Genomic DNA, 16,174 nt, shown 5'->3' on the forward strand with positions numbered 1-16,174 from the left:
GGATATGATAGTAGGCTGCGTTTAATTATTATTTTTTCAAAAATACATATACACATTAATTATCATATATTATTCATTAACAAAAAAAAATCATAATCACAATGATCACTGATAAAATCACCTACTGCTAAGCCACTTTGAGTTGAATATTACATATTGTTCTACATTTACAATCATTTGCATTTTTTTAAAATACATTCTACTAAGTTTTAGTAAAATTATTATTCTTAAACAAATACGGTCCCTGAATGATTTTATCTAATATTTGAATATTATAAATACTTCATGCATTTATCATTTGAGCTTACTCATTTCCAATACATTTAATAGAATAGGAAGCAGTGAATCCATTATAATTTTATTCAATACATTTAATAGATCTTAGCTTAATTTGATCTAACAATAAATTTTAACTAACACAATGCATTTCATGCAATTAATTAGCACATAGCATACTCGCAAACAAATGCAAAATAGACATGAATAATAATTATGAGGTACCACTTCTCAGCTACTGCAGTTAAGCATTTAAGTAGAGAAAATACTTGGTTCGATTCTGACAGTTTATGACGGGCAAAACCAAATTGCCAGCCTACCCATCCTTTCGAACAAATTACTGATCAACCCCAAAGCAGGAACCTTGAGCGAGATGATCGCCAATTCTTATTGTTCTACCGATTCGTACTGTGCCTGAATAAGAAATGTGCTTGTGAAATCATATAGAGAGGAAGTTAACAGTTCCAAGAAGCAGGGAGGCTGGTGCATTTGCTTTTACCTGTTCAGTGCTTGGGTTCGGTGTCGGTCTTCGTGATGAATGACTTGTACAAACTCATAAAATGAGCAGTAAATTCTGTAAAGAAAAATCATACACTATAGTAATCTATTCGAATTTGATAATGCTGGTGAGAGTTGTAAGAAAGAAGTGAGAAAACTACCTTCGATCCTCATGAAGTAACGGAGGTTCTTCTTCGAGTCATTCCATTTGTCAGAATCTTGTTGCTACACAGTATCATATATGCACCAGGGCAGCGAAAGTTAGAGACAAAGAAGTATTAAGGTACTGAAATGAAATTTTCAGGCTTACATTTTGGTATTTATGATAGAGGAATTCAGCCTTGGCTTTCAGACGTTCATCCAAATGTTTCTTCAGTTCCTCAAAAAGGGTCTGTAGACACAGGAATGGAAGAACATTAATCCTGTTCTCTTTGAAAAGGAAGAAAAAAATTATTCTCGCTGTCAGCTGAATTGTCAGAAGTCTAGGAAAAGCGAACACAATACGCTGAATATAAAATCTGGTGAAACATCATGCTCAATAAGATTCTTGAGCTTCCCACGGATGATATATAATCTGTCCAACAAAATACAAAATCAACCCCTTTTCTCATTACAATATCATAGTTGGTGACAACGAGCACCATAGAAAGAACATGTGCATACTGTTTAGGACTTTGCTCTTTAATAAGACTTTTGGCTATTCCAGCAATGACATCTTCCCAACCAGTTAGGATGTCCTTGTTCTCTTTCAGTGAATAACTATAATAATCAATCACACAAATTCAGATATAAAGCACTATATAGGATGAATAACTAAAAGAAACAATTCCTCAATCTACATTGAGAAGGAAAAATAAAACAAAATTTCTCTTTGATAATAGCTACTTGAATACTTTGATTTCCAGGATGCTTCGAATGAGCGAATTGCCTGTCGAAGATTGTTCTTTGAGTTCTCAGCAATTATCTTGGACATATGCTTTGGCAAATATATGGACTCTTGGTTTCCAATAAATTCAAGAACTTGAACAATCTGAAAGACATGTTTTATCACCTATACTGATGATAATAAAAATTGATCGAGCTAAAAAGATTTTGTTGATATTCTTTAGGGAGAAAAATAAATGCATCAAGTTACCTCGTCGTCGGATGGTGGTTGGAGTTTTACTGTCTTGCAGAGAGGCTCAATGATGTGAAGCTTTGAGGCCTCTGAACAGCAGAAGAAAATCTTATTACAACCCTGGTACTTTTCCATGAGCCAGCTGACATAATGTTGAGCATCTGTTGAAAGATTGTCTGCATCATGGATAACTATCACTGCAACCCACAAGGATACCAGACAACAAATTTCATTAAACCTCAGAACATGCCTAATATCAGCCTAAGAGAATCCTCTATTTTGCATTTCAGATTCTCAATATTGATACCAGCTCACACAATTCATCAGACTAAGAAGAGAGATACATACCTCTGCAATTTCTACCATCACAGATGACATGCTTTTCTGATGATATATGAGACTCATTTATCAAAGTAACTAAGACATACTTCTCATATCCATGCATATCGGACAGATTAACCTCAACATGCCGTGAAGATGTTCCCATGCTAATTTCAATACTTGAAACAAATTCTCCCTGGAGATGGGACCATTCACTTGTAAGAAAGTAGGAGATTCAGGGAAAAGACATTAGTGATTAGGTAATTCCTGTTATAAAAAATTTGTAAAGTTAGACTATGTTTCTTACAATTCATTTAAATATTAACTTTTCACTCACTAAAGTCACTTAAAATTCCCTGCTTTTCTTTGTTCTATATGCTCCAAACCTGTAAATATCAACTATTGCATTCCAGGGAGACTAAGTAAACAATTAGCCAATTAGTCATGTGAATCAATGTTTTTGAGTTCATAAGTTTTTTCCACCTAAAATGACAATAAATCTGAATATTAGATAAAAGGAATCTTAGATTTACCTAGCCTAAGGCATACATACTCAGCTGTAATCCTATGATAATACTAAAAATATTTCATTCTTAATTTGTTATCAAAGATGATTTTCTTAGGGCTAAGTGTTTTTTTCTTTTCAATTTCCTTAGTAGGGCACCGCGAGTTTCATATGATAGTGCAGTCTCCCCTACCATCAATCTCCATGTCTCCTAACTAAAGTAAGTTCCTTATGATACTTACTTTGTGGTAACCATCTATTACTTACCTCGCCAACGAAGAACGTCTGCATGCCCCACCCACCCACCCATGGTATCACAAACCTATTGGTTGTCATCTCAAAAACTCAAGCTAGTAGGAAAAAGTCTAATATATGCATTTATATTCTTGACACTAAAGCCCCTTGATGTATGGATAGACAAACTGGGATAATTGTCAAGCCCAAACCGAGCACATGAGAGCTGATAAGTAAATTTCAATGACATAAAATTTGAATACAAGACTATTGCTATACCATGAGAAAAGATAGGTTTTATTTTGATAAAAGATATAAGGATTAAGTATTAATCTCTCTCATTTATTAGTTGTAAAAGTTAGGTCGTTCAATAACGCATTCAAATATTGCTTTTTCAAACACAACTTATTCCACAACTTGCCAATTTGAAATTTATATTTGTCTCAGAAGTGTCTGTAAACATCAATCCAATTTTTTTAGCATAATATATCTTGCAAATAAGCTTTTACCATGAAAAAGACAAATGTAATAGAGAAGTACCTTCAATTCAAACTTCCTTAGTTCCATTTTCACCTGTTAAAGGAATAGTAAAAGATGCATAAAATGCTAAAATGTACACCATTTCTTGTCAACACAAATAATTATTACCTTAACATTCTCTGATCCAAACATTTCCCTTAATGTTGCTAAAATCATAGTTTTCTTCCCAACACCAGGAGGACCTTCAAAAATCAAATGACTGCCCTTTCCTGAGCTGACCTATAAAGTAGCAAGAGACCAATTATGTCACTGAAAAAAGCAATTACAGACGTAGCTTACTCATTTATAATCCAAGATTTGTTAAAAAATTAAATGACTAATCAATCGGTTAGTAGTTCTTGCCAAAATTCAAGGAACAATATTCTAACAGTTCATTTTTAGTTAGAGTTTCTTGTTCTTCAAACGTAACAATAACTTTAGTGAGATAATAATACACAGTTCATTTCTTAGTGAAAGTAAAAACTGATCAACATTCCTTTCTGCATGCATTTATGACAGAGCTTCAGCATATTCAATAACTACAATACAACTATCATTCTTCATGATTAACTATTTCAAGATCTAGTTGAGAGAATAAGCACAACCACCTTCTCAACTTTGAAGTTTTACGATTCATAATTTTTATACAGTTAAAAATTTCATTTTGGTCCGACATAAGATTCTTTAAGTTCAGAGGAAAGGAATCAGTAAATTAGAATTTTACCGTGGATATGCATTAGTTGATTCGGCAAAAGCAGTTAAGTCCTGTTTGAGTTAAGGCCCACTATGAAAAAGCACACAAGATTGTGAGGCATACCATCTGATGGAGCTCCAGTGCCTTGTCCTTGTTACAGATGAACTTGGTCAGAATATTCGGTCGGTATTTGTCTGCCCAAACATATCGCTTTTCCTCAACTGAGCCTGTGCTCCGGGCAGCCGTCATCTTAGCAGTGTCCTTATTTCCGGAACTGGCTATGGCATAAGCAGGACCATTGGAATCGTCCGATCGAGGGAGGACCAGTTCGCTCTCCATCAAGGACTTCCTCCCCGGTGAAGTAGAGTCAGTATCGGCCTTCGACCCACTCTCCTCCCCGCGCATCGAAAACTTCGGAACCGGGGCAAGACCAAGAAGATTGGCTGTAGGAGAGCTATCCAAGAGAAGTGAAGCCCCGCCGGAACATCGGTCGAAGAAGAAGGACAATCCGAGACGCTGGATGTCAACGGTCGATGCAGCGGAGGCGGGCACGGCGGAGCCGGAGCCCGGGAGATCCTGGCGGCGTCCAGGGCTGAAGCCTAGGCTCAGAAGGTGTATAACGGGGTGCTTTCGGAGGAACCGCTCCTCCGACAGAAAGGAGGAGCGGGCGGCGGAGACCTCGAAAAGCAGACTTCCAAGCTCGGACGAAGAAGCGATGACGGGTTCGGAGGAGAAGCGGCGGATGGTATCCACAAGGGTGTTCATGTTGTCTGCGGAGGCGCCGGCGATGGTGGGGGAACGAGAACGGAAGAGCGGAGCATCGTGGGGAGGGGAGGGTGGTCCGGCCGGGAGGGAGAAGCTTTTGAAGGCGAACGGCTTTCAGTCATATTCTTTACCCTTCTTTCCATTGGGCATAGCTGTGGGGTCCAACATGGGTTCGCTTCTACAAATGCTGGTATCACTTTGAGTTACCGTTGAGGTTGTAGGTTGGAGGACATCGAGCCGGCGCGGAAAACGAGGTGAACTAGCAGAATGGCGGAATGATCGGATGCAGGCGTGCTTTCTTAAAATGATCCAAAGCTGTGCATGCTGTCTGACCACTTTTCCATGCGCCACAGGAGCAAGTTTTGGAGCGGATCCGACTTGAAAATGTTCGAAAATGTTAGACAGTGACGTCTAACAGTCTCCGCTAATGATTATTTAGAAATTAATTATATAGTAAAAGGTAAATAATATTATTTATTTTAGTTAAATGTATAATTTATTACCTCTCATTGGAAAACTAGCCCCTTGCTTAATATCAAAAGGAAGAAACAATAATAATTATTAATAAATAATAAAATAGTAAATATATATATTATTTATTTATTATGATAAAAATTGTCGATATGGCTGTTTCCTTCTCGGCATTTGACGCCCAGATTAAAAGAAAGAAACGAGACGAAAAAGAAAAAGAAAAAGCAAAAAACAAAGGAAAGGGAAAAAAAATGCCGGCTGGGAGTGTCGCAGCGGTTAGTTCAGTGTTACTCCCACCGTCTTCCGTCGCTGGATTTAGAGCGCCTCCGGTGGACTTCAAGCTCTTCGCCTCCTCCTTCTGTCGATCCGATTCCAGGATCCATCTCTCCAACAAGGTAAATTTGTTTCCAGCTTCACGGCTTTTTGTTCTTTCATCCTCTGGTTTCCACCCTGTTCTTTGAGAAAGAGGATGAGTTTCATGAAATCTGATAAAAAATAAAACGTTCACGTTTACGGTTGGAATTCATTTAGTATCTGTTGGTTCATTCGGAGACATCGGAGCTCAAATTTGTCTTTCTAGGGTTCAGCTTGGACCGAAATCCTTGGATATCTCTTTTTGCTTGATGCCTGTTGATTTAATTCTCCTTCCTTTTTACTTGGGTCATTGTGTTTTTTTTATTAATCATGGATATTATTCACCTTTGTTTGAGAAGTGTGTGGGGGCGGAGTTTACTGAACTGGAAGGTCGTTTTGCCCTTTTAGTCATGTTATGTGAGCAAAAGATATAACTTTCGACTACTCTGTTTGAATGCGTATATCAGTTTTCAATTTCTCAAATTTCAGTGACTTTTAAACATTCGCTAGGTTGTATTGAACGGAAATCCAAGCGATGATACTAATTGGCAGTAGGCATAACTTGAAATGGGTTAAGAGTTGTATTATACCTTGGTTTCTAGATTAATGTGTAAAGTTTATGTGTATGGATATAACCATATATTTTTATGTGATTAGGTTTCACTAGTTGTATTACATTAAGTTCAGAAGAGGAGTAAGATCCATATAGTTGAGCTCAAATGATTGTGAATCATGGCTTGCTATTATTGCTGTTATTTGATGAAGACATTGTCTTGTTAACTAAATTATTAAGACCAAGGCATGCATCTACGAGTATGTGGAGTTAGATTTCTAGAGAGAGAAGAAAACGTTTTGGTTCTTGAATATGCACCATTACTTTTCATTTTCTACACCATGGACTGATCAAGAATACAAAAGAATGCTTACATCAATCTGCTAGACCATTAGTTAATTTCTCTACATCTTGAGACATCCTATCAGAAGAAAGTTAGCTAGAACTAGGGGGGAAGGCCATCTACCTCCGAATTTACCCAGTAAACCAATCAAGGGAAGGCCATCTACCTCCGAATTTACCCGGTAAGCCAATCAAGGGAAGGCCATCTACCTTCATGATTAGTCAGGTGACACCTGCATCATCGCAAAAAATAACTACTTGGGGTTGATATGTTAATGTATGCTATTTCCCTTTTCAAGTAGCAATGTGATCATTCAAAAATGTTTGCCTGAATAGTTGCTGAATGATATTCAAAGTATATGATTGTGGCTTGGATAAAATGTGCCAGAAATACAAACCATTATGGAAGCCATAAAGTTTCTGGTGCTGAGTGCTTATATCTATCCCCCACTTTTGATTATACTGATGGCATATAGGAGAAATTTGTACACTTATACAATAACAGGAAGTATTGTTTCACAACTAGTTCAGCAAGCATTGTTTCACAACTACTGGGGGTCCATAGGATAATATAAATATTTTATTTTCTCTTTTTTTCTCTTACATCTGTGTCTGACAGTCCAGGTTTAAGTTCTTTTACCGGGTCAAAGAACTCGCTTCCTCTTTCTGTCTTTTGTTGATGTAATCTGTTCATTATTTCTTATTATTTATTGTCCTCATGTTTTTTCAAGATTTGTGCTTCTATTGGGTGGCCGAGAATAGGATTTTATGGCAGAAATCACAGGACAAGAAGCTTAAAGTTGAGGGCAGTGGGAAATTCTAGTGATGGTCAAACACCAATTGCTCCCCTTCAATTTGAATCCTCAACAGGTCAGTTTCTGTTTCAAATAATGCAAACCCACCCACATCTACTCCCTGCAGCCATAGATCAGCAGCTTGAGACGCTTCAATCTGATGTTGATGCTGAAAAAGCAAAAACTCCAGTATCTTCCCAGGACCTTCTCCTTTACAGGTTGGTGAATCAGTTAGAGAATTGTTAACCTTTTTGGATATAATTCCACTTCCAACAGTCAGGGAAGTGTAACAATATATTATGTTTCCCAAGGTTATATTTATCCGCAGGCAGCTTATTAGTGAGTTGTACTCCTGACAATATACAGGAGAATTGCAGAAGTTAAAGAGAAGGAAAGGAGGAAGACACTCGAGGAGATTATCTACTGCTTGATCATACAAAAATTTATGGAAAACGAAATTCAAATGATCTCTACTATAGTAACCTCCCCAGACCCTACATATGTAATGGACTCATGGCCCAATCAAGAACATAAATTGGAAAAGATACACTCTCCCGATGCACTGGAGATGATACAAAATCACTTATCTCTTATTCTTGGAGAAAAAGTTGTCGGTCCCCTCATTACTGTCGCCCAAATTAGCAAACTAAAGCTCGGTAAGCTTTATGCAGCCTCCATCATGTATGGGTATTTTCTCAAAAGGGTTGATGAAAGATACCAGCTTGAAAGGAGTATGAATACCCTTCCAAAAGCCAAGGGACCGAGAATGTTTGGTGAATTGAAACCTAACCCACTATGGGACTGGGAATCTATGGTGCAGATTTCAACAGACGAGGATGATGATAGTAGTGACTCCAAGGCTTACAGGTTGAGATCCTATGTGATGTACCTAGATGCAGAGACATTGCAGAGATACGCAACCATACGATCGAAGGAGGCTATTTCATTGATCGAAAAGCAGACACAGGCCTTGTTTGGGAGGCCAGACATTACAGTGTTAGAGGACGGATCTCTCAAAACTCAAAGTGATGAAGTGGTGGGGATAACATTTTCGGGTCTGACAATGCTGGTCTTGGAAGCAGTTGCACTAGGGACTTTCCTTTGGGAAGCTGAGACCTACGTTGAATCAAAGTACCACTTCGTCTCAAATTGAATTGGGTGACAACATTATGGTTGTTATTCCGAGCAAGGACTCATTCTGGGAGAGTTTTCATCAGTACAACTGATCTTCACTGGAGAAAAGGAGGGAGAACTAATCATGTTTAAAGTATCCTCTTTGCATTTTGTTTGTACAAAATATATGACTGCAAAACTGGCACAAAATATATAAATGTGAATTACATCAAAATTTCAAAGTGTTGTTGTTTTTCAAATTTAATAATTGCTTGTAAATTGGTTTAGGAAATTTTAGTTGTTTAAACTTTTTGTTTTTAGGAATTAGTTCATTTAGATAACATATAATCATACATTCTAAATTTTCTCAAATGTTTTCTACTGGCTTTGTACGTTTCTTATTAGATCCACTTTCCTATTTGTATTTCCTAAATTGTACAGGACAGATTTGCTACTCCATGTTCCCAAGCTTACCTCCATCCCCCATGTTCATCTTTTGGGGGCATTTTTCTCTACTTGATGTGGACTGCTATGCGATACATGTTCAGTAGTTGGCTGATACCTTCAACGACACAAGTTGAGCAAGGGAGCATGTTGGTTGCTGCGACGATATATGCATGTTCATGCTGATAGATTCTGACTCACTTAAGCCTCGTGCTATGACCCACATGTATATGGTTTAAGGGAATCATATCATATGGAATGTGATGAAGCCAGGCCAATTTGCAAAAAACAAAACAAAAAAAAAGGTGAATAAATGAGCAAGGAATTAGTTAAAGAAGTAACTCACATGAAGAACAACATCATCTTGCCTCAACTGCCAATGAATGCATTGAATTGAATGGTGACAGTAGGAGGAATAGGGTCCACACCACATGGATTGATTTGCCCTTCCTCAGCCTGTCAGTTTTGCGATCAAAGAATCCAGAAAGCAGTTGATTGTTGAGTCAGCATTTGGAAAAATAAAAGTTGCCAAACTCAAATTTGTCAACCTTTCAAAGAGAATTCCTGTGAAAAATACTTCCTTCAATAGACTTTGAGATAAAGATGGAAGTTCATATCAAAATTGCATAGTAACAATCTACTCGCTATGTGTGGTATGTAGTTCCTAATTCTCTGTTTTCCATTCAATTCAATCCCACCAACTAGAAAAAGTTAGGGCAGAGAAAAAAGGCACATGAACATGTCAACAACTATCCACCAATCTTTAATCATCAATTTATTGTCCGACAAGTTCTTCACCATCCTAACAGCCACCCACCGTCTCCTTTACATAAATTAATTTAGAGGACCGCCAAGCAAGAAAAAATTGAAGAATCAAGGAATCCAATAGGAATTTTTAAATACTATGTAACAAAATTAAAAAAAAAAATACTATGTAACAACAAAAAGAATATACGCTAATTCACAATTGAATTGAGGCATTAATTGCTAATCTCGCCGTCGGGCGTCGGCTTCCGGCTCTGGCGGCGGGACCTCCGGAGGTCGTGGCGGAATTTGGAGTTGCCGGAGTCGAGGAATCGGGTCTGCTCCGAGGGGACGATGTCGCAGTCGGGGAAGGGGACGGGGTAGCGCTTGGTGTCGTAGCAGAAGGAGTATGTCATGTAGCGTTTCCGGAAGCGCCGCATGGCGTCTCGCTTGCGGGGGGTCATGACGGCGATGTGGGAAGCGCGGAGTTCGTCCTGCGCGTCCGCGCAGCGGCGGGCAGAGTCGACGAGTTGGATGGGGTCGACTCGGCAGCCGCGGAGGACGAAATCAGAGAGGTCGGCGGCGAAGGGGGCGTACTTGTAGTTCACCTTGTACTTGCCGTTGGCCGTCGCCCACGTGGAGCCGTCCCAGATGGTGGCGTAGACCGACATCGGCTTCGACGGGTAGTCGCCGCCCATGGCGCCGCTCCGCACCACCTCGCGGATGGGCACGTCGTCGATGTAGAACCTGCAGAAGGGCAATCCGTGAACAATTTTTAACTACCGTTCGATCCAGAAGCTAGCTGTTGAAGAAAAACATCAAACAGCTTCGGTGCGGATTACTTACATGATGCGGTCGGCGGTCCAGAGGATGGAGTACTGGTGAGCCTCGGCGGTGGGATCAAACGGGAGGACGTAGCGCTCCTCGCGGCCGCGGCTGGTGCTTCCGTTGCCGTAAACGTTGGTCTGTATCCTCCAATCGCGGCCGCGGATGTTGCCTAGGAACTCGAAGTCGAGCTCGTCGTGCGTCTTTTCGAACACGTCGCCGTTGGAAGTCTGAATCAAAAAGACAACGCCGCACCAAAACATTCAGCATCACAAGCAACCTTGTCGGCAAAATCGATCGATTAATGTATTAACAGAGTCATGTGCCAAGATTCCTTGATGTTTACAGTTGCCTCGATGTGTTTCATACGATGCATGTTCAAGAAATCCATTCAATTTCTAGGGTTTCTATGACACCATTCAGCCGATTTCAGTTCTAACTTGTTTCGATTTCAATTCAACAAAAAAAAAAAAAACCCTTTCCCATCTACTTCGATTCTTAACCGAACAATTTTCTGGAGATTAAAACACAAGAAAACAGAGGAAAATACTCACATAGAAGGCGACAACGACGCCGGCGGTGTAATCGGAGGGCAATCTGATGGAAGCGCTGAAGAACCCGTGATGGTAAAGATCACTCGAAATGAATCCCGATCCTAAACCGCCACAAAACGCCTTCTCAATCACCAAACCAATATTCGATTCGATGAAAACGCGAACTAGGGACCGAGGATACGTACCGGAGTAACGATTGAGGGTGAGGCGGGCGCCACGGCCGTCGCCGGAGCGGACGAGATTGTCGTTGCCGAAGAGGTGGGAGAAGCCGTCGTCGAAGGGCAAAGTCGTCAAGTTAAACGCCGCCGTCGCCGCGGACGCCGTCGCTACAAGCGAGAAGAGGAGGAGGAAGGCCGTAAACATCGTCATCGCTGCTGCCGCCGCTCGGCTTCGCTGGTTTCTGGTGTCGTTTCGGCGTGGTCCGCACCGAATTTATATACGCGCACCGATAGCCGCACTGACCTGGCTGGCTCCCACTCATTGAAGATTCTTTTTACTGGAGAGTCCACCGTTTTCGGTTTGAAATTCCGACTCTACCCCCGCGCGCCGTGCGGTGGAAGTTCGAACTGTAACCCACGACGCGTTTGACAGCGAGTCGTGGTTGGGCAAAACGCGGCTCAAAATGTTTGATTTCCGTGACCGTTAATTATAATCCCGGGGTGTAGCTTAAATTTAAAATTTATCTAAATGGATCGTCACTACGAACCCTTTCCTTATGCGAGAATATATTTAAAATAAGAGTATTTTTTAATAATGATAAATATATTCGCTGTAAATGGTGATTTTCCATAAATAAACAGATTTTGCATTAAATGTTTGACGCGTGACACACGGCAATGCTTTCTATTTCAAAAAATAAATCAAATCCAGAATCAAATTTAACCAATCAGCAGTAGTTGAAATTCACTAAATCCATGGGCGTATCTTTTATTCTCAATTTTTCTAAAAAAAATATATAATTAAAATTTAAGCCAGTTTGCAAAGCGAGATTATTTTGACACGTCTTTTTTATGGCCAAGCCCTTATATTATTGCACAATTTAGAGGGTGAGGCTGAAAATAGTTTCAAGATTACTCCCTCCCTTCGAGCGACAGTCACGGACAGGGGACCCACCCAATTGATAAGTTGAAAGTTTGGGTGGTTTTAAATAAGAAGTGCTTTATGGATGACCAAATAAATAAAGGATGATATATCGACTTATTTGAAGAAATAAAAACTTGGCATTACGTGAATTTTAAAGCAATTCCATAAGAGATTTTGATATATCAACATAGCAACTAGCGTGGCTATCGCTTGGAAAGACAAAGCAAAGGAGCGATAGCTTCTTCTGTATTGGCGCACTCCCAAAGCACTGACTACCACCACAGTCTCGTGTTGATCGGTACCCGAAAAGCCTGTGGTCGATACACACTGAGGCCCACTACCCGAACAGACTGTTGTCTATGCACATTGAGCTCAGGTTCAAAGTTGTGTCCAAGATGAGTACTCGAGGAGCCCTAAGGTGTCGACCCAACTTTGCCTGAGGTCCCGTAGTGAATTAGACTTTGTGAGAGACGACGTAGTACGCCAAATACAAGTCTTCTACAGTCCAAGAGAGGCGTGGTATTTTGAATTGAAGCGACGACACATTTCAGCTTTTATGGTCAACAAATGCATGTATAATAGTAATAAAAATCAAGGAGAGAACAAGGTGGTTGCCTTCACATGGGCAATAATTAAGTCTCAACCAGAAAGTCATACCTGTGCACCAAAGCCACTAAGGTTTTTTTATGGTCAATTTTAATACAGCCAGCCAGCCAGCCAGCCAGCCAGCCAGCCAGCCAGCCAAGCAAGACAACATGATTTGTTCACGCTGTTGACAGAGAACAAATCAGATGAGAAGTGTTTGTAAAATAGTGCTTCTTTTCTGCCATCTTAAAACCGCGCGACAAACTGAAACAAATTGAATTTATTCCTGTGAACTCATTCATAATTAATTAATACACGACGATTCAGTCATGGAGATGCTGAAATTATTGAAGGGGAACAAATACCAACTCTGGCGAACTAATCTCAATCAATAGCATATCGAAGGGGCTGGTGGATTCGAGGTGTTCCTTGGCTTAAGGGAGAGAGGATCCCATGATACTTCATGGCTACATTGCCCTGTCTTTGTAGCTGATATTAGTGTTCTGGTTTTGAGAATTGCAGGGTTTCCTTCGTCAGCAGCTGATGCTGCCACTGCCTTTAGCCTAATTCGCTCAGCTCTCGATCCGATGGTCTGACCTAGGATTGAGGCTGCAATCGTAATCGCCATGGCTGCCTTGGGCATCAGCACGGATTTCCTTAGCATTGCAACGAAGGGTACAGCCGCATGGACTGCCATGACCCATTGCGGGGAGAACTTCTCGGTGTGCTCCCGCCAGACTCCAAGGGGAACATTTGCAGCCATACCCAGCAAGGCTATGGCTAACATTTTTGCTGGAAGAGGTTGTGGTCGGAGATTCTTTACAAAAGAAGTTCGAGCGAGCGCTGCACGGGCAGCCACCACAACTGGTGGACACCTTAGCTTCATGCTGGGGGGAGGCTTTAGAACATTTGCAACCAGGGGAAGTACAGCACTGACTGCTCTATATGACTTTGCTATTGGGCATTGTCCAGTTTCCAGCCACTCATTGCTCCGTGACTCGTGTGCTGAATCGCCTCTTTTCTGTAGCATTTTCCAAAGACATGTTAACGACAAAACGACTTATGGAAGGACATTGCGATTCTGATTGAGATTAAAGACAATAAAAATATTCCTCTAGAACCAATTTGGGACTCAAGTTAACTGCAGAAAATAATTAACTAGTATACCTTCACAATTTCAATTCTTTATGAAAGTTGGATTCAGATTTACATTTAAAGACAAATAATGACAGAGCAGTGAGAAAAGACAAGGATGCATCCAGTCCCAATAACTATCTAAACAGAGAAATATTTGCATCATATTGAAGAAAAAAATATTATACATTTATACTACTAGCTCTAATCCTGACATGATTCACGTTACACTTATTAGTTCACAATCTATTCAAACAAGCACTAGTAAGATGCAGTCAAAATGTGCATGATGTTCAGGAATTAGTTCCACTCTAAAGGCTAAGAAATGACAATGGAAGTACCTGAGAATTGGATGATCTACCATTCTGCTTCTTCCACTTGTTTGAGAAGAAATCAAAGCCAAAAGGTCCTCCTGGTCCAAAAGCTGAAAGGCTGATTGTGGCTGCCTTTGCTGCTAAGGGATTAAACTCAGGTGAAATCTCAGGCTCTAGTTTCTGATCAGGCACAAATGTTCTTCCTGAGAGTGGAACGACCCCATTATGTCCATGGAAAAGACTGAATGCATTGTCAAAATTTGGTCCATCTTCAAAGATTGGACCATGGCCTCGTACCTAAATGAAACCAAGAGTATGTATGAGTTATTATTACATCTAATGAATATGTGAGCTATCCTGAAGTTCATAACAACTTACAGGGGTAGAAAAATTGACAGCTGAGAAGGAGAAGCTAGTAGGCTGATGGATGTTTCTCAAGAATGGGCATCTCTGAATATCCTGGTTAGCAAAAGAAATATCAGAAGAGGACGATTCACTAGGTTTTCCCCTCAAACCAGCCTCCATTACAATGCCTAGCAGTAGAAACAAAACCTACAATAAGAGGTGGATAAGTATGAAATATAACTTCAAGAAGAAACCAGGAAAAAAAAATCCTAATTCTGTTCAACTCAAAACAATCATACTTCTTAAGATATAAAATCGAATATGATCAAGCAACTCCTCATTGCAAATCTACGCTAGAACCGATAAATTAAAAGAGATAACAAATTGTTGTATGTAGTTAGATGCCATCAGTCAAAAAAAGTTCTTTTTTCCAACCAAAAGATTTGACTATGACATGGAGACAAGCAACACCATCTAATGAAATCATAATAAAGGCGGATCCAGCTTCCTCCTTAGAGGAACGATTAAATCATGCTTTTTTACATCTACGTCCGAACAACACATACATAAATCAATATCATGGAGAAAACCATAATTTTCGCAATTTCTTTTCTAATCCGAAAAAAGAAAGAAAGAAAGAAAAAACATACTTTAAAAGGGAAATCGAGGAAATAAGAGAAGAGTACCTCACGCGACGAAGAACGTAGCGAGATCGCGAGAGGGAGAAGAGCGGCGAATCGAAATCCCAATTCCCAAATCGCGTGGCCGGCACGACGAAGCCTCAAGCCCTTCCCAACTGCCCTTTATTAGAGCCGCGGCCACGGGGCCGGACAAGTTGACCGCCTACCCGCGGTCATTGCTGACCCGGCGCTTGGAGAAGAATAATCAAACCTGGACCCGGCCGATTTGATCAGATTCAACCGTCAGATATGGGTCGTCGGATGATGATGGACGGTCGTGTCCCGACGGCGGCCGCCTCGCCCGCCCTTGTCCTGGTCCCTCATGATGTAGGTGAATACATGTTGCTTCATGTTGCCATCAAAACCTGCAGGTTACATTCTGTTACACCGTCGAACTCGAACACAAATCGAGCATCAGGCTCGGCCTTCATCATTAGATGTTGTTGATCCATGCCCCTCTTCTTGCCGATGGCAACCCACTTGCTGTGGAACTCCATCGCCCCGCCGTCCTTTACAAAACCCTTCAAATCCAGCCGTATCTTGAACTTGCCGATGAGATTCCTAGGGCTCCACTAGAAGGAACTCCCGAATGCACCGGTGTAGATGGAAACCTTCAGCTTCGCGCGGCTGGTGGAGTAGGCGAAAAGCGAATACTTTCTAGTGATTCGATCAAGATCATCCTTGGAGAGGTGAAACGAGGCGGCGACGGGAATCGAGATGTCTGCGATGGAGGTTTCGCCAGAAGCGAGGATAGGGATGTTGACAATCTAGTGAGGGAACTTGCCTGTTCGAAGCAGGGAGAGGCAGGGGGTGTTGACGGCACAAGAACCTTCAACGCCAGGTTGCCGACGATGAATCGAACAAAGGAGCATCAGTCCATGTAACCGTCGTCTTCTTCATCGTGATAGAG

The 16,174-nt window shown here is 40.8% G+C and overlaps 4 protein-coding genes across 6 annotated transcripts; 1 reads left to right on the forward strand and 3 right to left on the reverse strand.

Annotated features, from left to right (window-relative positions):
* Positions 1 to 453: 453 nt before the first annotated feature.
* On the reverse strand, positions 454 to 5,075 carry LOC121992145 (replication factor C subunit 3-like). Of its 2 annotated transcripts, none has more exons than XM_042546311.1 (12): positions 4,288 to 5,075; positions 3,600 to 3,710; positions 3,492 to 3,524; positions 2,240 to 2,408; positions 1,910 to 2,088; positions 1,668 to 1,804; positions 1,438 to 1,533; positions 1,279 to 1,348; positions 1,085 to 1,165; positions 936 to 999; positions 776 to 850; positions 454 to 690 (listed from the first exon to the last, which is right to left on the reverse strand). In XM_042546311.1, exons 1-11 carry the CDS (start codon positions 4,927 to 4,929, stop codon positions 780 to 782), a joined length of 1,653 nt encoding a protein of 550 aa, XP_042402245.1. In that variant the 5' UTR covers positions 4,930 to 5,075; the 3' UTR covers positions 454 to 690; positions 776 to 779. The 2 variants fall into 2 exon arrangements, with proteins under 2 accessions (XP_042402245.1, XP_042402243.1); XM_042546309.1 differs by having other exon boundaries at positions 1,668 to 1,825.
* A 191-nt stretch (positions 5,076 to 5,266) lies between these two features.
* On the forward strand, positions 5,267 to 9,345 carry LOC121992147 (UV-B-induced protein At3g17800, chloroplastic-like). 2 transcript variants are annotated; one of them, XR_006114809.1, is made up of 4 exons: positions 5,267 to 5,795; positions 7,381 to 7,661; positions 7,810 to 8,710; positions 8,998 to 9,345. XR_006114809.1 is itself a non-coding variant. In XM_042546313.1 (3 exons), the coding sequence occupies exons 1-3, from the start codon at positions 5,535 to 5,537 to the stop codon at positions 8,594 to 8,596; spliced, it is 1,329 nt and encodes a 442-aa protein (XP_042402247.1). In that variant the 5' UTR covers positions 5,267 to 5,534; the 3' UTR covers positions 8,597 to 8,798. The 2 variants fall into 2 exon arrangements, 1 of the variants encoding a protein (XP_042402247.1); XM_042546313.1 differs by lacking the exon at positions 8,998 to 9,345 and having other exon boundaries at positions 7,810 to 8,798.
* A 395-nt stretch (positions 9,346 to 9,740) lies between these two features.
* On the reverse strand, positions 9,741 to 11,547 carry LOC121992149 (probable xyloglucan endotransglucosylase/hydrolase protein 30). The gene is made up of 4 exons (XM_042546317.1): positions 11,309 to 11,547; positions 11,124 to 11,224; positions 10,591 to 10,799; positions 9,741 to 10,491 (listed from the first exon to the last, which is right to left on the reverse strand). Exons 1-4 carry the CDS (start codon positions 11,490 to 11,492, stop codon positions 9,981 to 9,983), a joined length of 1,005 nt encoding a protein of 334 aa, XP_042402251.1. The 5' UTR covers positions 11,493 to 11,547; the 3' UTR covers positions 9,741 to 9,980.
* Positions 11,548 to 13,056: 1,509 nt separating this feature from the next.
* Positions 13,057 to 15,761, reverse strand: LOC121990805. The gene is made up of 5 exons (XM_042544871.1): positions 15,630 to 15,761; positions 15,271 to 15,387; positions 14,618 to 14,698; positions 14,267 to 14,536; positions 13,057 to 13,812 (listed from the first exon to the last, which is right to left on the reverse strand). The coding sequence occupies exons 1-5, from the start codon at positions 15,759 to 15,761 to the stop codon at positions 13,180 to 13,182; spliced, it is 1,233 nt and encodes a 410-aa protein (XP_042400805.1). The 3' UTR covers positions 13,057 to 13,179.
* Between the last annotated feature and the right edge of the window lie 413 nt (positions 15,762 to 16,174).

The sequence above is a fragment of the Zingiber officinale genome, chromosome 6B (genome assembly GCF_018446385.1).
Source record: "Zingiber officinale cultivar Zhangliang chromosome 6B, Zo_v1.1, whole genome shotgun sequence".
In the NCBI taxonomy this organism is placed as follows: domain Eukaryota; kingdom Viridiplantae; phylum Streptophyta; class Magnoliopsida; order Zingiberales; family Zingiberaceae; genus Zingiber; species Zingiber officinale.